The sequence below is a fragment of the Pyrgilauda ruficollis genome, unplaced genomic scaffold, assembly GCF_017590135.1.
Source record: "Pyrgilauda ruficollis isolate IOZ18807 unplaced genomic scaffold, ASM1759013v1 scaffold9, whole genome shotgun sequence".
NCBI classification, from domain to species: Eukaryota; Metazoa; Chordata; class Aves; order Passeriformes; family Passeridae; genus Pyrgilauda; species Pyrgilauda ruficollis.
In genome coordinates, this window is record NW_024531043.1 from 2,044,363 (window position 1) to 2,069,454 (window position 25,092).

At 41.7% G+C, this 25,092-nt stretch overlaps 1 protein-coding gene across 1 annotated transcript; it reads left to right on the forward strand.

The window, feature by feature from the left end:
* Nucleotides 1-758: 758 nt before the first annotated feature.
* On the forward strand, nucleotides 759-24,458 carry LOC121365144 (solute carrier family 2, facilitated glucose transporter member 11-like). The gene is made up of 21 exons (XM_041489116.1): nucleotides 759-815; nucleotides 1,751-1,849; nucleotides 2,526-2,686; nucleotides 3,612-3,736; nucleotides 4,078-4,207; nucleotides 4,802-4,950; nucleotides 5,315-5,502; nucleotides 6,479-6,589; nucleotides 7,492-7,567; nucleotides 14,912-14,952; nucleotides 15,544-15,642; nucleotides 16,478-16,638; nucleotides 17,217-17,341; nucleotides 18,771-18,900; nucleotides 19,039-19,187; nucleotides 19,802-19,989; nucleotides 21,020-21,130; nucleotides 21,203-21,304; nucleotides 22,366-22,441; nucleotides 23,420-23,547; nucleotides 24,252-24,458. The coding sequence occupies exons 1-21, from the start codon at nucleotides 792-794 to the stop codon at nucleotides 24,456-24,458; spliced, it is 2,580 nt and encodes an 859-aa protein (XP_041345050.1). The 5' UTR covers nucleotides 759-791.
* The last annotated feature ends 634 nt before the right edge of the window (nucleotides 24,459-25,092 follow it).

Consider the following 25,092-nt stretch of genomic DNA (forward strand, 5'->3'; position numbering starts at 1 on the left):
GATGTTAAAAACTGGTCACAGACAGTGTTTAGAAACCTCTCCAGGAAGGTCCAGAGCTGCCATGTGTATCCTTCTTTCCATCCTCAACTCAAAGAAAGATCTTCCTTTCCCCTCTAGTTCCTCCAGGCTCTTCAGCTCCTTGCCCACTGTGATGTGGCATCGTGCTCTGGCACACAGTGGGTCAGTTCCACTGTCACAGACAGGCCTCTGAGTGGCTCTGGAAAATCTCTGAGCCTCTGTAAAGAGCTGGGTGTGAGCAAGGACACAAAATGCCACTATTCCAATACTTCATTTCCTGTGTCTGGGTAATTGTTCAGGCAATTGTAAATCTTCTAGCAGGCAAGAAGAGGCATTATGGCTGAGCTACAATTCTAAAGGCCTGTTGTAGACTGGAGGGGAGGAAAACCTCCCCTGCCCAAGCTGCTTTTCAGAAAGGTGAGGAGGGACTCTGTTCCACTGAAGGGAAGGTTGTGGCATGGTCTGGCTCCTCACACAACAGGAACACTGGGGGTTGTAGCAATGTGAGTAAGGGCCAGTGCTCCCAATCCAAGAAGGATAAACATTTACCAATGTTGTAATCAGCTTGTCATATCTGGATCTTAGAATAATTAAACCAGCAAGAAGAGGCCCTGGCCAGTGTCAGGGGAGGACACAATTTGCTAAAAGCCACGCAGTTAGAATTTAACTTCTGTTCTGTGATCCCAAACTCTTACAATCTCAGCGTGGAACCCATCTCTCTCATCTGGCAGTCTTGACAAGGGCTCTCAGAGCGGGCAGGGTTTCAAGGGGAAATGGCTGGTTTCCTCTCAGACCTGGTGAGTATCCAAACTCTTGTGTTCTAGCCCTGGTCACTAACAGCAGCATGGTCTAAGATTGCAGCGAAGGGAATACTTCTTGTAATAAAAATGAGCAACAGAGCTTGGGACAACACTGGTTGAGCAATGACTGACTAAATGGCATCTGCAAAAAATACATTAGAAATGCAAAACAGTTAGAGGTTTAAAAGAGGACCTTGGAAACTAGGAAAGATTGGAATTTGGGGGGAGAAAGAGAACACAGTATCAATGAAAAACACGAAACAGAAAAAACTCCCCCACTCTATGGCTCTGTGCTCTCAAGGACAATTGAGGATACTCATGAGTTTAAAATGTGACCTGACTAAATGCCTGAAAACATTTGTGCTTGTGAGAAATGCTCTGAAATTCAGTGTACATCATGGAAACACAGCATTTCCAATAGGAGTCATTCAGATAGGGCCTCTAAAATGTCATTTCACACAGGGTTGATAAAAGTGAAATGTAAAAAAAAAGTTTTGAGAAGACAGACGTGAGTCATCTCTGAAAAACGGTGAACACTGTCCCTGAGGAGGCAAAGGTGAAAGTAAAAAGGGATTCAAGAAAGCTGTAGCTTCTTTCTAGTACAAAGGTAAACACAAATGATCTCAACAAGGCTTTCATGATTTTTGTTTTCTGTGGTTAGCAGAAGAATGTTAGCAGAAACAGAATTAGAGAATGTATCTTTTCATATTGCTAATAGCTGGGAGAGGAACATAGCAGAATGTGCAGATGTGTATTTTAAAGATTTAACAAATGAATTTTGCTTGATTATTGTGAAATTCAAGATGGGTTTTTGCATGTTAAAGGTTTCTTAGTCATAGAAGTGTGAAGGTGTAAGGTGCTGTAAATTATCTCATGGTCTGGAAGGTGTGCTGGTATCAGGAGCTTAGGATGTGTTTCGTTCTCTTTGGCAGGTTCAATACCGAAGGCTGTTGCTGATGATTGTGGTGCTGGGGATTGGTGGAACCCACCTCTCTGGTTTCCAAATGTCTGTCATCAATTACACTTCTCCGGTAGGCAAAGCTGGAGAAAAGAAAATCCCATTTCTAACTGTTCCTCATGGTCCTGGGCCTTGCACTTTACAGATGAGTGACAAAAGCTTTTAGATGTTGTTGTGTCAGTTTATTGCCAGCTGTTTCCAATGCCATACTGTCACTGTCAAAGTGTGCATGACTGCAAGGAGCTGTGCTCCAAAGACAACTCCCCCCGGAAGTTTGTGGAACCAGCATATTGAGATACCTCCTTAAAGTGTATGCCACGGAGGAAAAAAACCCCAAAAATAGCTGATGGAGTCAGACTTCAGCTCAGCCCTTTTCTCTTTATATCCATTACTGGCCACAAGAACATGTGCACTTTACTATAAAGAATATAAGGTCCTAATTTTTTGGTGTGGGAGAGGTAGGATTCAACACACTAAAGAGTATAATTAATTTTTGAAAGATGCTTGTACACTATTAGGCCGTATGAGAGGAAATAGCAATCCTTATTTGCAAACAAACATCCTATAGTCATGCTTTTAATCACAACTATTAATCTAATTTTTTAAAATTGTAAATATTATGAAGAACTTTAGTGCCTTGGTGGAACAAAAATCTCTTTTTTGTCCCAGTACATTCAGTAAATTGTAAACATTATGAAGAACTTTATGATTAGTGCCTTGGTGGAACAAAAATCTCTTTTTTGTCCCAGTACATTCAGAAGTTTATCAATGAAACTTGGCTGGAGCGATACGGTTCTGCGCTGCCTCAGGAGACCCTGATGCTGCTGTGGTCCCTCATCGTGTCTGTGTACTGCATGGGTGGCATGATAGGGTGTCTGTGGAGTGGCTACCTGACTGCAAAATTTGGAAAGTAAGTAATTTCCCAGCACCTCGCTACCCAGGGCTGTAACAGGAGAAGCTATTAAATATTAGTCAAGTAAAAGAAGGGATACCAGAATTTCACTGCCCCCTGCTGCCGCAGAATTTACCCAGCACGTAAAGGGAAACCAAGGTGCATTGGAGAGATAAGAACATGCAGGTATTTCTGATTCCCTTGTCACAGCTTTTGTTGACATACAATTCCCGTAGTTTTGCTGACATTTTACCCTGCAGGAGTTTCCTTCAGCCTCATGGTTTGCTCACACAGCGAGTAAGAGGAATCCAGCTTCTCCCTTTGCCCTCCTCTGCAAAGACATCATGTCGCCACATTTCTCTTCACAGAGAAAAGCAAGGCACAATTCTTCCCAAGAATATTTCTGAGATTCACATTCTCTGAACCTCAGAGAAAGGGAAAAAAAATTCTTATCATTTGCTGTGCCTGTGCTGTGCCAAAGTAGAATGCAGTATGGAGATTGTTTACCCAGAGTGATGGTGTTTTGTTTCCTTGGCCTAGCAGGGCCAAGTGTGTGTGTGTGTGTGTTGGGACTGTCCGTGACAGTCACGAGAGAGTAACGAGATGAGTGCAGTGGGGTGCAGTTGTGTGCAGAGATTAGTGCTTGGCAGATTCAGTTTAGATGCCATGTAATTTAGTGTAATATATTATAGAATAATATAGTATAATAAAGTAATTAATTAGCCTTCTGATAAGATGGAGTCCTCCTCATCTCTCCCCTTCGTCGGGGTTGCCTGAATTCGATAACATCATGCCTTTTTATAACCAGATTTGGTTGTCCTATAAGCAGTGGGTTAAACGTGGCCATGGCTTCAGTCTGTAAGCCAGAGGAGAAGAGTCAAACATCAGTCAAGGAAGAAGAAGTAAAACATGGATCATACCCAGGTTTTGCTCACTGTTGCAGGAAGAAAAGTCTGCTGCTCAACGACGTGGTGCTGATAACAGCAGCGCTGCTCACTGCCTGCAGCAGGAGAGCCAAGGCCTTTGAGATGATCCTGGCTGGGCGCTTCCTCGAGGGCATGGCTGCTGGTAGGACTCCCCCCTGGCCCATGGTAGTGGGACTTCTTTGGGGTGGGTACAGAAATCTTCCTGCTGGGAGTGCCCAGGAATGTTCTGGAAGCCAGTGGAACAAGGAACAGACTGGGACAAGGGAAGATGAGCTGTCCTTTGCCTTCAAGAGCTCTTGCAGAGAGATCTGATGGATTAGCTAAACATCTTGATTGAAATAAAAGGTACATTTTCAGCCCATTATTGCAGAGGATATATGGGAGAGGGTTCAGAAGAGAGAGGACAGAGCTGAAGGGGAACTGAAAAGGGACCCTGTCTCTTTCTTTCCACAGCTTTAGCACTCTCCTGTCTTCTCCCTTTAGGAATACATATGAATGCCCATGTTCAGTATGCTGGAGAGATCTCACCTAAGAAGCTGCGTGGACTTATAAACGTGACCTCCACAGTGTTTCTTGCACTAGGAAAAACTGTAGCACGAATTCTTGGATTAAGGTGCCTGTGCTACTCCTTTTCTGCCTGTTTTATATTTATTTTTCTTCTATATAGCAGGGAAGTGATGTTCTCCCAGTCCTGGAATCAGACATACACCAAGAGTGGGGTTTAATTTTGCTTAACTACAGCAGTCAAAGAGAAGGCATCTACCCCATACAAGTCACTGAGGTTTCCATGTTCGTTCCCTGGGGACAGAAAGGCCTTTCTCTTGGGAGAGGAAGACTCAGTCTCTGAAGGTGCAGTTAATAAGAAAAGATTGTATGTAAATATTCTTAGTAAACTTGTGAGATCTAAAAGTTTTGCTAATTTCTTGATAATTTCATGCAGAGTTGCAGTGTTGGTTCAGAGAGCTGTTGTGGGAATATTTTGACCTTCAGAAATTAAAAGTCTAAGAAAAATGTCAGTCTAGCAGAAGAAATAAAGTATAAGTCTATTTTCCTGTCACTAACCTAAACATCATCTATTTCAATTGAACTTTTCAATGACTCTATGTATTTTGGGTCTCTTTAGCTAGCCTAGAATTTAGAAAATCCCTATTTAGTTATAAACTGTATTTTTACTGGACTATAAATAGATTTTAACATGCTTTCATAGAGAACTTTTAGGAACTGAAGACATGTGGAATGTGCTATTGTCCTTCTCTGGGCTGGTGGCATTGATTCAACTGATCTTTTTGCCATTCTTTCCTGAGTCCCCGCCCTATCTCTTGCTGCAAAAAGAAGACAAAGCTGGTTGCTTGAAAGGTAAAATAAAACTTTATATCCTTAGTTTGTTAGGTCAAAACTCTTGGGAAAGTGAATCTAACAGCAGGAATTGGCTTTTCTATTAGCCAGCCACAGATTTCTTGATAATTGCATGATTAAAGTCCTCCAGACCAAGCAGAGTCATCAGAGATATTTAAGATCTACCCCTAACTGCTACAGCATTTTCCAGGGCACTTTCACCATGTTCCAGTAAGTGATGTTCCTTCCAGTCCTTTGCTCAGTAACTGATGAATCAAAGCATGAACTCAAGTGCAAATGTTTAATGTCATTAAAAGCTGAAAAACACAGAATTATGAGTGGATCAAATGATGGAGGAGTATACTTCATTCTGTCTCTTCTGTAGCCATGAAGCAACTCTGGGGAGAAGGGAATTATCACACAGAATTTGATGACTTGATGAAGGAAAAGGCTATAACAAAAGGCACCAAAATCATGAATGTCCTAGAGGTGCTGAGAGAACGATCTGTGCACCCACAGCTGTGTACCATGCTCCTCCTTTTGCTGAGCCTGCAGCTCTGTGGCCTGAGTGCAGTTGAGTATGCCCTATTTCCATGCTTGGATCTGCTATTAAGTCTCCAAATTACCACAATGCCAACTTGTCCCTTTCCTCTGGGTCTGCATTATTCCTCCTCACACAGAGCCCACTGCCTGACACCTGTTCATACCTTTCAGGGAGCTTCTCAGGTGGGAATACAAGAGCTCCAACTCAGTCTAAGTTCCTATAAGGGCACTGTGCCTTCATTCCCCTGGTGGTACAACCAAGGAATCTGTAGACGAAAGGGTTACAAGTATCCTAAATTACAGCAACCCAGCACCTCTTTCTTTGACTTCTGCAGTAGCAGATGGCCAGCTATTGCCATCCAGTTTAGTTTCATTTGAGAAAGGACATTTATCCATGAAGCATTTATCCTTTCAGCAGTTTCCACATAAAGCTGGTTGAGCCCAGTGCAGCCCAAGCTGGCAGTCATCCCCTTCATGTTCTCACTTGTCTGGAGGTCTCTCCATAAGCCCTGGTTCAGCCTGTGCTGGAGGTGGTTCATTCCAGCTGCCAGCAATGGAATTCCCTCTGCATTCTGTTGGCAGGGAGATGGTGCCCATTCCCTCAGGGATGCTGCAGATGAGCAGTTTCTGTTTAGCAATTGGAAAAGATCAGAATCAACAGTTTGCTTGACAATGTCTGGTGTGCTAAGACTGAGATTTGCTTTTCTTTCTCTTGTCTTGTCCCTTTCCTTTTCCTGTTTGCCAAAACATCACATTTTCCCATGTCTTACAGGCAATATGCTCCTTTCAACTACTTTTTTTTTCCTTTTTTTCCCCCCCTTTACAAATATGTTTCCTTGATTGCCATTAACCTTTCGATTTCTCACATCTGGAGCAGTTATGTTACCTCTACTAAGGCCCAGTAATGTATTTCTGGTTTTGCAGTGAGGACATATCCAGTTGTAAGTGATCCTGGATGAGCACATATCACATCTATTAATTGTGCTTAATTTTTCTTATTTCCCAGATCACCTTTTACACCTCAGAAATTTTTGAAACAGCCAACCTCCAGGAAAGCATAATCCCATATGTATCTCTAGGAGTTTCAATCTCTGAACTCATCTCTATCATATTCTGTGTAAGTCAGAGCTTCCTGGGGTTTTAAGAATTAAAGTATTCTTCTTTGAAGCAAATGAATCTTCTCCTTATGAACCAAAGAATTTTTCTGTGGTGCTGCATAAATCTGTACAGAGGTTGTCACCATCCACTGCAAGTCTCGTCCCAACTTTCATGTGTTTCATCCCATCTTCATTCATCTTAATTTCTTATAAGAATCCCTTACAAAGTGTCATTCAAACATAAATATGTGCACTCATTTCCACATATTTGTGCATAGCTATACCTTCAAATGGAGCTGTACCATGCTTCCATCAATTACAGTGTTTAAGAAGTAGCTGCAATGCTGGGCAGTGATGGTAATTCATAGTATTAGAGTGTGTAGAAGGAATTCAATAAAATAACAAAGTTGGTACCAATAAGATTTGTGTTCTTTGACATAAAAAGAACTCAAGGTGAATGCTTTATTTGTGGGATGGCTCACAGGTGGATTTTGCCATGCTTCCAGTGGTAGGCAATATTTGTTTCTATTCCTCAGAGCTCCATAATCGATCGGTTTGGACGCCGAATGCTCCTGTGTGGGGGTTATTTGCTGATGGCACTGATCCTGGTGTTGCTTGAAACGAGCCTTCTGCTGAGTGTAAGAAAATGTCTCTGCACGAGTGGACCTGCATCAGAATTCTCTGTGCAGGACAGCAGCCTTTGCTCTCCTGTCCAAACCAGCAGGTCAGAATGTCTTCTCTAGACATGACACCACCAGCTGCTTCTGGTTCAGTAAGGAAAGATAAGCAGGTCTAGAGCATCAATTACACAGCTCAGCATCATGGGCTTTTTCCCAAATATTGCTGCTCCTGTGCTTGGATCAGCTGTGTTACAGCTATAAAATTGATTTTTGTTCTCTTCCCTCCCTTTGCCTTTGTCTAGGATCAGTTCCTCTGGCTGCGGTACTGCAGTGTTATTCTCATCTTTCTGTTCATCATTGCTTATGGACTAGGACCAGGTGAGCACCACAATAAAAGCATCAGGAAAGCTTGGACCACAGGGATAAGTATAGGCCATGAATGTATGGAAGTAGAACTAGAATGCATGAATATATCTTTGAAAATCAACAGCTTAGTTGAGACTGAGATTGAGGGAATCTCAACTTTTGATGAATTAATTACCCAAGAAACAATTTCTTTAAGAAACCTTTTACACCCAGATAAATCAGGACCCTGTTTTCTCTCACTGGTTTATGGGTTCAAACCAAATAAATCCTTGTTAATCAGTTCATGAAGACTTGTTTTGCAGTGTGAATACTATTCAGTGCATAGAGGTTCAGATGGCTGATCTCTGCCAAGGGCAGAGGTAGGCTTTTCTAAAATATCAGAGTTTTCTCAACTTACCTGTAAAATCATACTCTGTGAAAGACTGACACCTGACAGCATGCATAATCTGCCTCTTAGCACTGCTCTGTCCTTTCTTGTCCTCTCTTAATATCATCCTTAGTCACCTACATCAGTGACACCAGACCCAAAATTGCAGCTCTCTGGTAGAACCTCACTCATCTAAGACCAGGATTTACTCTGGAAGTTCTCTGACTAAACATAACAGTAATTACTAAAGTCTCCAAATTAAAATGTCAGTTTTTAGTGTTGTAAGGATTGTACCTGACAGCCATGAATGTCTTGAAAGCATGACAGAATTCCCACAGTAGCAGAGCTGAGGTATCTTCTATGGGAAGTGGTCAATTACAGTGGTCAATTATTAATGTTTCTATCACTTTTTAATGTTGTTTTTTTTCCTCTCAGCTGGAGCTGTTGTGGCTGTCATGAATGAAATCTTCACCCTGTCAACAAGGGCCTCTGCTTTTGTAATTGGTGGAATCGTCATTTGGCTGGGCCTCACCTTCACTGGAATGGTTTTCCCCTTTGCTGTAGTATGTAATTGGATTCAAATCTTCTCTTTGGCTCTGTCAATTTAATCTGGATTTCTAGGCTGATCTGGACAGGGAGTAGGATGAAATGACTTGTAGATGATCAAAACTGTGAATCTCTTGTTGCTATGGCATATGGAGGCCATTTATATAAAACATTTCCAAGTACTTCAGAAACCACTTGCTGCCCCAAGAACAGATTGAAAAGATAAATAAATATTGTTTCTGTAAAATGAGCCTATTCCTTATTTCACAGGAACAAATCAACAAGTTTCAAGAATCTATAGGTGCAAGTGTTGCCAAGGAAATCACTCATCTTGTTCTATTTTTTATCTCCAGATGCTACTTGGTCCTTTTTGCTTCCTCATCTTTGTTGCTGTCCTGATCATTTCAGTGGTTCTTATCTACCTGTTCCTCCCAGAAACAAAAGGGAAGTCAACGTCTGAAATCACAGAAAAATTCAAAAACTGCCAGTTTAAGAGGAAAAGCCATCAGGCTGTGGAGATGTATGCTGCTGAAGAAAAGACATTTTGCACCAAGCTCTGATATGCCACCATAAGTAATTTCCACTGTTCTGGCATAACATGTCAACTGTATTTCAAGTTTTTCTCCATTGCTATCACTTTAAAGCAGCAAGATTTGTGTCTATGTTTCTTACTTGGTAAGAAAGTTCTGCTCAGGATTAAGAGCAGGATGAAGATAGGATTAAACATAGCCATAGTTCTTGCAAACAATTTTCATGTCATTTCTTTATGCTATCACACTGTAAAGGACTTAGCGTTGAATGTGAACGCTGCACATGAACAAATACCAGGAAGAATACAAATACCAGGTAGAACAAATGCCAGGTAGAATGCAAATGCCAGGTAGAATAACATCTATTTCCTTGAGCTGCCATGAAGTAACTGCATGTCCTGATTGTCTCTATGACTGTCAGGGATCAGCCCTGATCCCCAGGCATTTGGTAGAGGAGAACTCTCACTTGCATCCTCTGGAGCAAATTGGCTGCACTCTCCATGCAGATCAGTTGTAGCAAAATCAGGAGGAAGTTCTTGTAATATATTCTGGTGCCTCATGGATGGCACAAGGGTTAACAAGTACACACACGGTGCTGAGAGCTGGAAGAAAAGAACTCTGGAGAGAGACAGAGAGTAAGATTTTGAGAAAGTAGACAGCTTGAAAATTCAGCCCATTTTATAAAAAGTAACTGCTCAAAAAAAGGGAGAAGTTGTGCTATCCAGTATCTGCTGGCTGTGTGCTGCTCTAGGACAGCCTGCACTTTGCTGCTGCACACCACCCACAATCCTACACTTCAGTGCTCCCTGCACTGTGCTGCTCAAGGGCCGCCAGTCCTGCTGGACACTGCAGTGTCCAATCGCTTCCCTCCCCAAACTTTTCTGCCTTTGTATAGGATGATCAATTATTTTTCCTTTTTCTACCAAGGTATTTCATGCCTCCTCTTTAGCAGGACCATAAGTCCTTTCTTTCTGTAGTTTACCCATTCTTATTTATTATTATTGTGCTGAGGTCTGAATTAGTGTTGAGTTTTAGGGAGTTTTCTATTTAAAAATTTCAAATAATATACTCACTGCTTCTCAAGGAATAACCACAGAAGAAGCTCTGATATTAAAGTGCCAGTGTGTGTTCCAGCAATTGAAACCTGATTTAGGCTTTAGATGCACTCCCTTTATCACTCCCTGTATCAAAAGAGAGAGTACTCGTGATGGTGAATGCTCCCATTCAGAGGGCCCTCTCCTGTTGAGAGACTGAAACATTTAATCCACCCATTTTAAGCATTGTCCAATTGCTACAAAAGCATAAATCAACAGAAATCATACGAAGTAAACATTAACCTCAGCCTCAGAGTAGGATGGCTACTTAAGCTGAAGGTGCAGAGGAGGTATGGGAGAAAACACTTCCTCAGTCTGACAGAGCTCTGTCTGCCTGGGATCAGCCACACTCCTGATGTAGATGGACAAACTCCTTCCAGAAGTGGTGAGTACTGCAGCTGGCAGCATTAACTTTCAAAAGAACTGAGAGGTTTCCTGTTGCAATTGCCATTCCTAAAGATAATGCATTACATATTTACAAACTTCTTTCAAAATAATAGGGTGGGCAGGGGATAATCCTTTAAAATTAGAGCTAACATTTAAAATTTAAAAATCAAAAGTCTAAATCATCATGGAAACTTTGAAGGAAGTTCCAGCTGGTTAGAAAAACTACTTTAAAAAAATTAGAAATTAAATTCCTGTACTTCTTAGATGGTGAGGTATTTCTGTACCATTTTTACCTGCTTGCTTCCATGTCCAAGTGTGATACTATCAGGCTACTCTCCTAGCTGGTAGCCTGCTAATGTTATGAAATGGCACATTTGAAAAGAAAGGTTTTGTGAATGGTTTAGTTAGTTAATGTGAAGAAAAACAGCAAAACTGAAAATCCAGAACCTTTATCTGGCTGATCTTTTTTTGCATTTATGCTTTGCATGTTCTGCTGAGATGGTTTAAGCATCATCAAACAAGCCAATATCCTAGAAATGCAAGGGCTATGATATCACAGCTTCTTCTATGATGAACTTGAACTGCTCCTTGCATGTTCAGTACCAGTGGTTGTAATGCTCCTTGTCTTGGGAGCTGGTGGATCCCTCACAAGTCCCTTTCAAACCTCTATGAACAAATCTTCCTCCATGACAAAAAAAGCAGATACAGCATCTTCAGGACCATTGATAGTGGGGTCAAAATGTAAAGGGTGCTTCACAAATCCAATTGCAAATTTCTTCTGTTGACTTTTTTTTCCCCCACTCCTCTTTGCACAAAAAAGGATAAGAGCTTGCCTATAGCTGCCTCTGAGTACACTGCTCAGGTAACAAACACATCAGTATCTACACTCAACAGATGTTGCTGCCATGCCCTCTTCCCTCTGCCCTCTCTGACAGTGCAGCTTGCAGTGCTATCCAGGGGAATTTCTAATGCCTGTGTCTCCCGTGAGAGACAAGGACAGCATGAGGCCAAATGGATTACAAATGTAACATTTCTCTTCTTCCATGCTGTTCTTTCCCAGTCTGCCCAGGTTCCACAGTGAAATGCAATTGCAGGTGGCAGTACCTCTGAACTGGGCTGAGCACACATTAAAGCCATAGAGTTGCTAACTCAATAGACAGATGGAAAAATAGCCCTTGGGATCAGTGCTCACCATTGGCACTGTACCAGATCAGTGGTGTGTTCTTCTGCAGTAATTTCCACTTTCATGTCTCAGCTCCTTCTCTCTGATTTCTCTCTTTGCTGGTCCTTTTGCAGGAGCTGCTCTCAGCAGAAGCACAGCTGGAACACTGCAGAGAGACTGTTCATCCCTGTCACACAGCACCAAGGCTGGTTTAAAAAGCTACCTTGGATCCCTCTGTCCCTTCCTGTGAAGTGGCTGGCTCTGATACAGCTCCAGTGCCTCCTGCAAGAAGCCAGGGAGCTTGGCTGGGCTCCTCCTCTGCTTCATGGCCTTTCCATCTCCTGCATTCATCCTCCCAAACCACACCAGTCCAAAGAGCCAGACCTCGGGAGCCCTGCTCTCCCAAGTGCTCACTATTGCTGCATCTCTTGCAGTTACTGATAAACCAGAGAATTGATTATTAACCTGCCAATATTAATGTTTGTGAGTTGTTTTAATCCTATCCCAAGGCCTTTCACTCATACATCTGCAAGAGACATCTCAAATTATTTTGACTACTCACCCTCCCTATCTTGACTTCAGGAAAGAAGAAAATTTTAACTATTTTATTTCAATTGCTGTTTCACACCTAAAGATTGGAGCATATCATGTCACAGTAACCAAACAAACTGGATTTCATGAAGTTAAACTTTGCCTTCATTGTCATCATTTTGTCATCATGTTCAAAATGCTGTAAAAGGAGGAGCAAAAAAATAAAATAAAATTTTCTTTCTCTGATTTATTTGCAGGAAATCCTCATCTATTTCTTCTTCCTTACCTTTGCTGAGATCCTCATCAGCTCAACATCTTTATCTTCCTCTTCATTCCAGAAACAAAGGAAAACTTTTAAATGAAAATAATGATGAATTTGGCATGTTAGATTTTAGGAGACCTCATTCCTTTACAGGAAATACTTCCCTTGAGGAAGTAACACCAACAGCAAGTGGTCAGCAGAAAGACCATATATGAGGTCTTAAAAGACCTTGATGCTTGCAGACTGCAAGACAAAGGCAAATTATTGTTTTCTATTACGAGAAAAGATACCAATATTTTTTCACACATACAACTGAAATCTTCACAAATGAGAGTCACTCTCATATGATCTTGAAAGAACAGTCAGCAATCAACAAGTCATTGTTATATAAAAGGTATGCTATGTTAAAGTCTTAGATTTCACTCAGAACGTGTTTTGTACCTAAACATCTTTAGTTCCAGTGCCCATGATTTTGTTATTCAGAATTTCATTTTGAGTTTTGGATTGTAACAAACTCAAATCAAATCTAAAAGAAACCACTGAGTTTCTCTAGGTGTGAAATTAAACTGCAGATGGCTTCAGTCACCCTCAATGAGTCCAGTGTGACTCAAGCTGGCTTAGAACCAAGCCTGATTTTCAGCTCTTTACACAAAACTGTTTGACACACCTCATGGAGGTGGGGTTCATGTGTTTGTCCATTTCACAGCAAGCATTTCTTACAGCTCTATTAAAAAAAAAAAACATTACAAGATCTCCTTAACTCAGTAATAATTCTTTAAACATGAAATCATGCACAACTGCCAGTGTAGCAGCTTTTTCAAGAATATAGGTGACATTTCCAACAGAAATGGTCAACTTCATTAATTTCACAAAAATCTAAAAAGTAAGCTCCTAGAATTAATTTCTCCTAAAATTGTAATAAGGTGAAATAGTACCATGGCTCAGAATCACCAGAAATCCCTCAAAATAGAAGAGAAATTTCACTGTGAGCTGGTGGGATATGCTGCTATTTGAGGTCCTCAGTAATGATTTTCAAGGGGTGAATCCTTATGACAGCCTCCTTACACCTCACCACAATTTGAGAAAAAATACGTAATCAAAAGGAAACATTGACATTTTGAAACAATAGCCAAGAGATATGCAAGTAGTTACAATGTCAGTGTTCAAGAGAAAATACAAAAAATGCCAAATCATTCTAAACACTACTGCCAGCCAGGAAAAACAGCATTTGCTATGCAGTTATACAGACAATAGTTGGAGTTACACAAGTCACCAAGGTTTTAATATTAACATGCACTTTTTTCTCATTTATTTAGACTCACAGGATTTGCAGTGAACCCCTCTGTAAATAATTACCTTCTGTGTTTTATAAACTGAAAATACAACGGAGGGTGAGCTTGAGCATTTACTGAGGATCTCAGTATAAACCCATTGCCCCATTTGTCCCCACCAGGACAGTCCCTTGGCATGAGGAGAATGAGCAAAGACTTTGAAGGCAAGAAAAGCACAGGGTATCAACCACACAGGAGAAGCACAGGGTATCAACCACACAGGAGAAGAAAGCACAGGGTATCAACCACACAGGAGAAGCACAGGGCATCAGCCACACAGGAAAGCCACAGGCAAACCAAGCTCTCTTTCCCAGTGCTGGCTGCAGTGGAAGCTACACAGAGCTACAGCTGGAGCTTTACCTATGTAAAAGGAGCCTCTGGGAATCAAAGGTGATTTTTCACTGCCTGCAACACTGATTTTGGAGCCATTCTGTGTCAAAGCTGAAACCTGAGGGAGGAAGATCCCCATGATCCTATCCCAATTCATTAGGGCATATTTACCTTTTTTGACAACTTTCATGAGTCTTAGTCTCTTACTGTTTTTCACCACAACTGGTCAACATCCCCATAAACACCAGACAACAAATACCCTTCCTCAGCACAATCTAACTGATTCATGAGGCCAGAACAGCAAAATGAGCCTTTGAAATTTGCTTATTTTTCTTCTAATTACAATATTAACATTATCAAAGAACCTGAAACAGAACAGTACACCACATACTTATTAATAAATAACAGTAGCTAAACCTTATACCAGGTGCTTTTTGTTTTCTGCAGATTGTGGCATATATACACACTAGTGTATATCATAGAAGTAAAGCATTTTACTGTTCCTGGAAACCTGTTTGGATTGTTTTGCCTGAACTCTTCTTGTTTCCCTTTCCAAAGCCCTCACTGGTCCCCAGATGCAAATTTTCTCTGCTTTGAAGCTTTCCCCCTGGAGACTGGACTAGATGTAATTATTTCCTGAAATATTTAATCTGGCAGTGTTAACTTTGGCCAGTCGAAGTAAATATAAGTGAGTGAAGATGAAATAGTCAAAATTTAACTCTGATCCCTGAAGCCAAATGCCCAGTGCCGTAGCAGCAGGCAGGAGACAGAGAGACACAAGCCTGTGATGACAAAGACACACCACAAGCTGGACAGCCGGCCCTCAGGCAGAGATGACTGGTTTCCTTTCAAACCTGGTAAGTGCTTGGTGGCCTATTTACATCTGGGACATTTTCGTGTGCTACTGGGGCTTCAAAGAAAACAAAACTGGTGTCTTGATAACAACAAGGGTTTGCTACAAGCATCTTGGAAGTGGTTCTGCCCACTGTTTAGAGGTATTACAGCACTTCATAAGCTTTGCCATCCATCTTTACCATATTTTTATCAATATGTTAATGTGTCTTACATGTTTTCATGGACTGGAAAATACTTGCTTATCTAGAAACATAATTTGCTTTGCTTACCTGGTAAAAAAAAAAAAAAGTGCTTTTTAAAATAAGTCTAATTATTTAGTGCAAGACATGGCAGCAGAGGTTTTGAGAGGCAGGGAACAGGACTGGATGCTAGAAGCCATGGTGCCTTGACAAGGATGTTTGTGGAAGCTGCACTTCCTTGAGATGATGTAGGGAAATCACAGGAGGATGTACATCTCACATCAGGACAAGCAGAGGGAACGTTCCTACCTGAAAATCCCCTGAACAAATGAGATGCTTCTGGAGAATGAAAGACATTGTGACAACAGCCTGATGTGGGTACAAACTTCAGAAGATTTTGTTCTACCTCTGCAGGTTCAGTACCGGGGGCTCTTTCGCATGATCACTGTCCTGGGGATCGGTGGCACATTCCAAATCGGCTTTCAAATTTCTACCATCACCTACATGTCTCAGGTAGGCAAAGATGCACCTGGCACTGTGGTTAATGAGAGCACTGGGTCTCCATGCTGCCTGAGGCTGCTGCTCTGGCATTCAGAAAGGGTTTGAGCACAGTTTTCTCCTCTCATTTCCCATTTGCTATGCTGTGCTATCATGAGGAGCAGTGTTGCAAACAGGAGAGTTGTTGATAGAAGTGTCCCTCAGAAGACACACACTAACTAGGGTGGCATCAGTCTCCCCTAAAATATTATAGCACATGTGTCTTCTTCAATGGTTTCAGGTGACATTTTTATTTTATCCATCCTCACAGAAAAATAGAACAAGTGAGCCATGCTCTAGGAAAAGTCTGCTTCTCTCCACTGATCACAGGAAAAACTTCCATTAAGGGCACTGAAGTCTAGAGGGAAGACATTGTTATTTTGTAGACATCACCTTAGTGGAAAAGCATTATTTTCTGGCTTCAGAGCACTAAGTTCTGAGTGAAAAAGTATTTAGGAATCGCACTGAACAGGCTCTGTGTAATGTGGTATTCTTGGCAGGTATGTCAGAGAAAACCCACAACTCATTTGCAGAACTTTGTAGTACTGTTTACACTATTCTTTAGTACCAGTCCATGCCTTGCTTCCTCAGATTTCAAGGATAAAAATCCCAAAGATTGAACTTCTAATGGCAGAATGAGCATAGCACACCCTATTATACTATGTCTTAGCTAATACACACTTCTAAAGCCTATGTGAAATAGTAACTCCAGCTGAAGCAACAAAATTACTTTGTAAATATGATAAAATACCTGCCCTGCTGTTATTGTTAATAATAGGTATTGTTAATGATTTTATTTTTTCTGTCTCAGCATGTGAAGGCTTTCATCAATGAAACTTGGCTGGAGCGCTATGGCTATCCCATCCAGCAGGATAACCTCCTGCTGCTGTGGTCTATCACTGTGTCCATCTTTGGCATAGGAGGTCTCTTGGGTTCTTCAGGAAGCAGATACCTCACTGTCAAATTTGGCAAGTATGTATGCTCAAAGACGATTTGTCACTTCAATCTTAGCTTAAAAAAAGATAGTTGAGGTTTTAAATGAGACAGGTTTTAAGACTCAGTGGTAGTACAGCCAGCTTAGCTGTGGTGGCAGCTGATTCTCCTGCTTCCTGCCCATGTCCTGTGGCATGGACTGTGCTGCCAGCCTGTCACACCAGCCACAGCTCCTCAGGCTGGGTTAATCTCAGCAATGGGGAAAGGCAGCACCTGGCTGAAGTCAGAATGGGTTCTGGAAAGTGCTACTCAAAACACAGAAGCATTCACATCCTTGTTGGAGCTGCAATAATGTGTTTCACAGTGGATGTTCAAGCACAGAAGTGCTTTCAGAGTTTTCTCTGCTACACACCCCAGAAGTGTTCCCAAACTCCCAGGTGCAGCCACATGCCAAGGCACACCATGAGTCCAAAGTACCCAGTGCTTATTTTGTCCTGGACCACATATGTGTATTTTCAAAACATCATCAAGACAACTTCAGCCAACTTCCTGCCTGGCATTAAGTGCCATTTCCTTTCTGAGCCACAAAAATTATTTTCATTTTCTTGCACTTATAGAAAGAAATGTCTCTTGTGTAACAACGTGCTGATGATAGTGGCAGCATCTATCATGGGCTGCAGTAAAATATCCCAGTCCTTTGAGATGATTCTAATTGGACGCTTCATGTGTGGAGTAAGTGCAGGTGAGTGACTTCTCCCACAGGTCAGCTGAATCTCACAAAATTTTACTTTTTTCAAATCTTTTTTCAAAGTAAATAATAAACCTCCACTAAGAAAACAAAATGTTGAAGTCAGTGACCATTTGTAAGAAGATTTTCTATAATGCTCTGCCATAAAGAGCATAATTATTATCAGTTTCACTGATATCAAGTGAAATTCAGCTTTGCCAAGTGTATGAGTATTCAGAGATGTCAGAAATGTTTTGATACCTCATGAAACAAATGGGATTTTCTGAAGGAAAAATATGTATAATATTTTCTTAAATTTAGCTAGCAGTACTGAAAGGTATACAGTTTAAAGCTAGTATTTTCATAAGGAGGAGTATTCCAAGTAGTAAGTCCTTGGTTAGTACAGAGATCTGGGCTTGATAAAGCAAAATTACTCCTGGCAAGTAAACTACAGGCAGTAAAAACATCCTGTGCTGCTATCAGTATTTTTTTTGTATTTTTCCTTACACAAAACTTGCCTTTCTATTGTTTGCATATTCACAGGGATGCCTCTTTTATCTTATTAAAGAGTTAACTTAGAGGTTAATGCCTATTTTTCAAATAACCAGATTTTGTACATTGCTTCTCTGACAAAGAGATGTGTTGAAGAGCTATGGCTGTATTTCGAGAACAGCTCACCAACAGGGGCCTTGCTCTGTTCTAGAATCTATATCATACCCCATTCAAAAATCTGATTTTTTGTTAAAGAGACTGCAATCAGAAGAGATAGCTTTGCCATCACATACAGCCAAAAGAAGAACATGTTGCGTTTGAAACAAATAAAAGGGGCTGTGACCACCATATCAAGAAAAAGCTTCTTTTCCCAGACTAGCATTTAGCATATCTGAGTCAATAAATATAACTGGAAACATCAATTCTGCCTGAAATAATAAAAATTATTGCTGGATAGCAGAAAAGAAATACTCATGTCTCCACCTAAATCACATACAAATCAACATTGACTGTAGCACTATATGTGATAATTTGCCATGAGTCTACCATACAGCTCTTCAAAAGCATTATGTCAGAAAAGGTTGAGATTATGTGTGTTAACTACAAGCATATTAAATACTGCTAAAAAGTGTTTAATTATACACTTGCATACCTGGTGTCCTTTAAAACATGTTAAGGTTCACTGGAGATCTTATGATGAGGCTACACCTACACTTCAAAGGGAAAACTGTACATTTCTTAAGATCGGGAAACTGCACTCTGCAAAGAGGACAAACACTTTTGTGTAAAGAGTTAAAAAATCTAGTACTGAAAGTCTCAGATGTGAGTGGAGGATTGTGCCAGAAACAGCTGTATTCTGTAAAACTTAATTATTTACATCCAGTGGATATAACTGGATTTCCAACGGTCATGTCTTCTTTCTTCTCTCCCATAATTCCCTCTTCACCTCAAGGTCTTTGTGTTCCTCTACATCACCAATATGTTGGAGAAATTTCCCCTAGGAAGCTCCGTGGATTTGCAAACTCTACTTCCTCTTTCTTTTGGACGTTGGGAAAAGCCATAGGGCAAATTTCAGGACAAAGGTATAATGCACTTGATTACCCATACAATTAATTTCTGGATCCCTTCCACGTTTTGCTTCTCCCTCTGCTTTTCCATCCCTTCCTTTCTCTCCTCAAAGCAGATGCAATGAACTCTAACCCCCATTTTCTCCCTGCCAGGGAGCTGCTGGGCAGCCAGTCACTGTGGCCCGTGCTGATGGCCTCCTGTGGCCTCCCAGCACTGGTCCAGCTGGTCACACTTCCCTTCTTCCCAGAGTCCCCACCCTATCTCCTCATGCAGAAAGGAGACCAGGAAGGCTGCAAAAAAGGTAACTGAGGGCTTCAGGCTCCTGTTCCTCACTTGACTCAGAATCATTTTGTGATGCTTGCTTTACCTATATAGAAAAAAATAAGTAGGACAAAGTTTCTCCCTGCTCATTTCCCACATGGCTCTGTGAATACCTACTAAGTCCATTATTGTTGTAGTCCCCACATAGAGTACAAAACTACTTCCCTCTACAGCTCTGTGTTACAAAACCTTTCGCATTTATCTGACACCACCTGCACTGTCAGTCTGATGATTAATGCTAAGTAATAAATGAAAATTAGCTGTTTGCACTGCAGGGCTCCATTGGGCACCCCTTAGTTCTGGTTATTGGCTGTGTACCCTGCTCACACCCTGAGAGAAGGAGGAAGGCAGAACAGTGGCCCCATGGGCAGGGAGGGAGCCCTTGTACACCCCACTAGGCCCTTCTCTCCCAGCAGGTCCCGCTAAGCAGGAGGGGATCAGGGCTCTGGAACACCCTGTAAGACATCTCTGCCTCTCAGCACAGCCCCAGCCCATGCACAGTGGGCTGCCAGACACTTGTATCCCCTGCTCAGAAACCTCAGGGAACAAACAGAGACGAATTAACATGGCAGGTCTCGCTCTCCTTCTTCACAGCCATAAGGCAGCTTTGGGGTGAAGGCCAACACCAAGCAGAGATTGATGACATCATGAAAGAGAAAGCAACAATGAAAAACACCAAGATCTTGAGTGTCCTGGAACTAGTGAAAGAACCAGCTTTCCGTTGGCAGCTGTACATGATAGTTACCCTGACCGCCACAATTCAGCTATGTGGCATCAATGCAGTTGAGTGTATTTCCCCCTTAAAGTCCCGAGCTATCACAGCTCACAGGAGCTTCCTCCATTTTTCTCAGGCTTCTCAGCCCAAACCTTGCTGTCTGCCAGCCCTTCTACAGGACAGCAGCAGCCACAAAGCTTGGCTGGGCTCTCTGTGTGACATGCCTCTGGCCAGCTCTCGTCCTTGCTGGAGTTACCTGCCTCTGTAGTTAGGCTCACTGAGCAGCCACCTTTGGGAGCCATTGCAGAGCTCCAGAGCTCACTCTTAGGAATGAGCCCACACTCTCTACTGGCAAAATCTGTAGTTTTATGTGACTGCTCACTGCAACTGCTGCTATTTATCCCCTGGCTCTTAGCACCCTGAGATATTGGGACAGTAGGCTGCTCACTCTGCCCTTAAAGCTAACCACAAGCATGCTCCCTGTTCTGCAGCTTCTGAAGCTCTGCTCTTCCTCACAGCCCTGCTTTTCTGCAGTCCTTCTGAAGTCACAGCTTTGCATGACCCTCCTACCTCTAACACCATGATGCAGCAGCATCTGTAAAGGAAATACCCAGCTGAATCTAATACAGCTTAAACTGGAATATTTATCACCTCAGCCTATCTCCAAACACCAGCAGAGATACTTGAAAAGATGTTTGGTTTGCCCCCTCATGACTCCATAACCCATGTTCTTCTTTCTTGGGACTATCCTACAATGATATTTTTGGATGGGCTCTGAAAACAAGATATACTTGGCTGTTTCTGAAAGCACCTAAATCAGGAGTTTGCAAACCTAATTGCATTGTAGTAGCTGGAGATCCAATTATGCCAGCATTTTATCTTTTATTAAACTCATTAATGAATTAATTATATAATGCTTTATAATATTTTTGTCTGCTGACAGAGTGAATACTACCAAAACGAGTACAGAATTCCAGCTCACTCCAAAGCTGAGCTGCATGCTCCCTGATTAGCAGCTGATATCTAGGGCAGTGTCACACAAGTTTGGATAAGAAATCAATTATTTTCTTCTCTTACTGTTTGATTTTTTTTTCCAGATTTATTTTTATACTTTTGAAGTCCTCCAGGCAGCTGGCTTTGATGAAAAAATGGCCTCCTATATGACCCTCTCTATTGGACTCTCTGAACTTGTAGCTGCTGTAGTCTGTGTAAGTCACATTACCGGGGAGTGGAGCACACTGCTCTCCAGCACCAACACTGATGTGATTTCTGTCCTTCAGAGCTCCATCATTGAGAGGCTGGGCAGGAAAGTGCTCCTAAGAGGAGGCTACTGGATCATGGGTTCACTGCTAGCTGCTATCACTGTGACTCTGTCCCTGCAGGTAAGGAAATTCTGCTCACAGCAGATTGTTCTGTCTATTCTATTTCTGGTCTAAAGCTCACTGGCAGGACCACATTGCTGAGAAAGTGAGGCTTAGATCAAGCTTGTCTATATGTAGGATTAAACTCTCTCTTAGCCAGTAGTCTCTTGTACTCCTGCCTTCCTTTCAACATGATCCCACGACCTCAGCAAGGAATGTATAAAACACTGGGAGACTGGTTCCTGACTTCATCAGACTGCAAACACCAAACACCAGCCAGCACAGACCACAAGGCAGTTGTAGGAAAATGGTCCTCTCTATTCATGCTGTTTTTAACAAGTAACAGCAAAACCCAGGCCTTTGGCAGCAGTTAGTTTGAAACTGAACTTTGCTGCAGATAATTGTGGGAAGGCACTCTCTGTTCACAGACTGGAGACCAGTTCACTTCTCAAACAGTGATACCTCTGTGTCATTGCTGTAGCTTTTTCAGAAGCAAATCACCTGTGTTACTGGGTACCAGGTACCAGTTCTGTGTTACCAGCACTCATCCAGAGCTACTCTGTACACTGCAAAACTGACCTGGAAGCAAGGTGGCAGCAGACTTCTGGTTTTGTTTCATTCATGAAAGCTCTCAAACATAGGAGAGAGAAATATTTTTTTCCTAAAGCATCGAGTCTCATTTCTCCTTGACTAAGATCTATAAAAATTGCTTTTCACTACCAGTTTTTAAATTTTAACTTAACAAAAGTTAAGAAAGATGTGATTTGTCCTTCTCATATCCCTAAGGATCAGAGGAAGCACTATGAGGTCAAAAAGAAAGAACAGGGTGCAGAAGAACTCTTCAGACTTGATTTAACAGAAGCCTCCCTAGATTTGCAGCTGCTCTGCACTGGCAGACCTGTCTGCTCATCTAACAAAGATCTCAGCTCCTCCATCCACGGAGTAAAGCACTCACAGCTCTCCGCTCCCACACACTGAGTATTTCTTTCTGGAGGTGACAGTGTTGGAAAAGCAGGAGCATTCCTCACCTAGGGCTGGTAACAGTTTTTAACAAGAAGTTAGTTATGGCTTTTTTCCCCCAGGACTGGTACTTCTGGATGCCATACTGCAGCCTTGCTCTCATTATCCTGTTTACAGTTGTCTTTGCTGTTGGGCCAGGTAAGTTCTCCATCAAAGGAAATAGAGGAATTGAGTCATGTGAGCTTATTAATAGGGTTAGGAAAATACTGCCATATATTGCATAATATTTAGCATAAGTAAATTCATTTAACATAACATTGCAGTCATTTAAACACTGTGTGTCCAATTATTCATAAAATTCAATACCATCAGGTTTGAGTTTTGCTAAAAATAGAAAAGGAGCACACTGGAAAAATACAGCAAAAATAGAGCAAAAGCAGATGGGTAAAAGATTTTTTTAAATGCTAGGGGAAAAAAAGATAAGAAAAGAAAGAGTTGATTTCCATGTTGTATAATGTTACATCTTATCCCACATAGACAGCAGTGCAGAAGACCTACTTTGGAATAATTTTTTTCCTAGTATTTATTGCCTGCTACTCATTAAATTGTATTTTATAAAGGCTAATAATTTTCTAAATATTTGCCTTCCCATATGGCAGGGTTGAATTATTTTCCTAACTCAAAACAGTTGAAATCCTGTGACTTCAAAACATAACTGAAATGCCCAGGAAATAAATCTGGGAAGATCACTCATTGGTAATCTAGCAGAATTACACTGAAAATTCATTTTATCAATAATAATTGTCATTCTATCCTGATACATCTTTTTTCATGAGATGATGTCAGGCTTTCTCAAGTGTCAACTACTTAATTCTTGGATGTCCCCAAAAATTTATTTGAATATTTTACCACCTTAATAAACTGGTGTCCAGCAGTTTATTAAATTTATTTGAGTATTTTATTGCTTTCATACACTGATGCCTAGCAGTTTATTAGAAGCCACAAACATTTTCTTTTGTAACAAAGAGCAGAATACTCAATGCCACTGCGCAGTTCTGGCACTGATGGCAGTCCATTCTAGCAGAATTTGCTGACTGTGTAACAGTAACACCCAATCCAAATGTGGAAGCCAAGCTCATCAAACAAGAAACAATTCTCGTTCTTCTTTCCTTCCAGGTGGTGCCACAGTTTCCACCAGGGTTGAAATTTTCAAGCTGTCCTGCAGACCCCCTGCCTTCGTGATCAGCGCCGTTCTGAACTGGCTGGGGGTGTTTGTGATCGGCACCACGTTCCCGTTCATCGTGGTGAGTGCCCGCTCCGCCGAGGGGCACGGCTGCCTCGGCCTGCGGCGCTCCCGGCACCGCGCTCCCGCGCCCACGGCCGCAACCGGAGGGCCCTGATTTACCCAAGAGACTCATTCAGACTGAAATATTTGTCAAAGGTCAAAATGGAGAGAAATCCTTATCCAATTCAAAATACTTTGGGTGATGCCTTGAGAGGCTACCTGGAGCAGAGGTTAGACAGAGCTAAAAGAATGAAGTAGGTATTAAAGGCCTTCAAAGGACACACCTTGGGCAGTGCAAAAGTCTCACAGAGGCTACACCAAAGGTGGACAATGGTCACGAGTTTCTCAGACTGATTTACGTTTGGTCCATTTGCATGTCTGAGGTTAATTGTCCAATTATAGATCCACGTAATGAAGTCATCAGTTCCCCTGGCTCCCTCTACCCCATTCCCTTTGGTTTATGCTTTTCAGGGCCCGAGGCTGTGTTGGTGACCTTGGCTCTCAGGCCTGGAAGGATTGTTCTGTCTGCCCAAAATGTGAAGAGAGCTAACTAACACTCTATATCAGTTCAGAGTTATACACAAATAGGCTTCAGGATCTGAAAAATGTAAAAGCTAAAACTTAAGGCATTGTGGGACTCAAATACAAAAAACATGCCAAGAAAGTGACTAAAGCAAAGATATGCTAATCCTGCTTTCTTTCTCACTTTGTTCTTCCCTGCAGGAAAGACTGAAGCACTTCTGCTTCCTCATCTTTATGGTGGTACTTTTCACTTCAGGGATGATTATCCACCTGTTCCTTCCAGAAACAAAAGGGAAATCAATCATGGAAATCACAGAAGAATTCAATAAGCTAAACTTTAAAAACAAGCATATTCCAGCGACTCCAAATCATGTCACAGAGGATTATACCTTCTGCACCAGGCTTTGACTGACCATGAGGGGGAATCAGGTTTTTGTAAAAAAGTAGGGAAAAAAAAAGACATTTGCCATTTTCTGACTAACAAGTTGCTCCAAATGGACTGTCAGCTTTCCTATCTGTCACTTACAAGGTTCCCATTTTGCCAAACCAGCTTCTTTCTCAAGCACTCCACTCTGGGAAGCTCTGAAAAGTGGTAAGGGCTGATATTAACAGGATAGACTTGTGTGAATCATGAGCATTTTGGCTTAACGTGCTGATGTGCAAATCTCCTCTTAACAGAGCAACTAAAGCACACATGTAGAATTTATAAACACTCTGCTGACCGCAGAGAAAGGAAAGACCTGTGATCCTCTCTCTCTATGATTTCTGAGTATGTTTTTACAGCGCTGAAATGGGAACAGTGAAGTTCTTGGCTTGCTGTCTCTGGCTAGTGTTCAATCCACAACAGATTAAAGAAAAAATTTAGTGGAATAGGAGATAAATTCTTTGTTTCTCTAGATTCAACTGAATAACCAAACCTTGCCAGGTTCCCATGCACAGTGCCATGTTGTCCTTGTGTAGTGTCTCGTTTGACAGGCTTCAACCATTTCAGATTGCCTTTCAGCAGCAATAGAGCTGAAAGGACTGATGGAGAGAGTCCAGC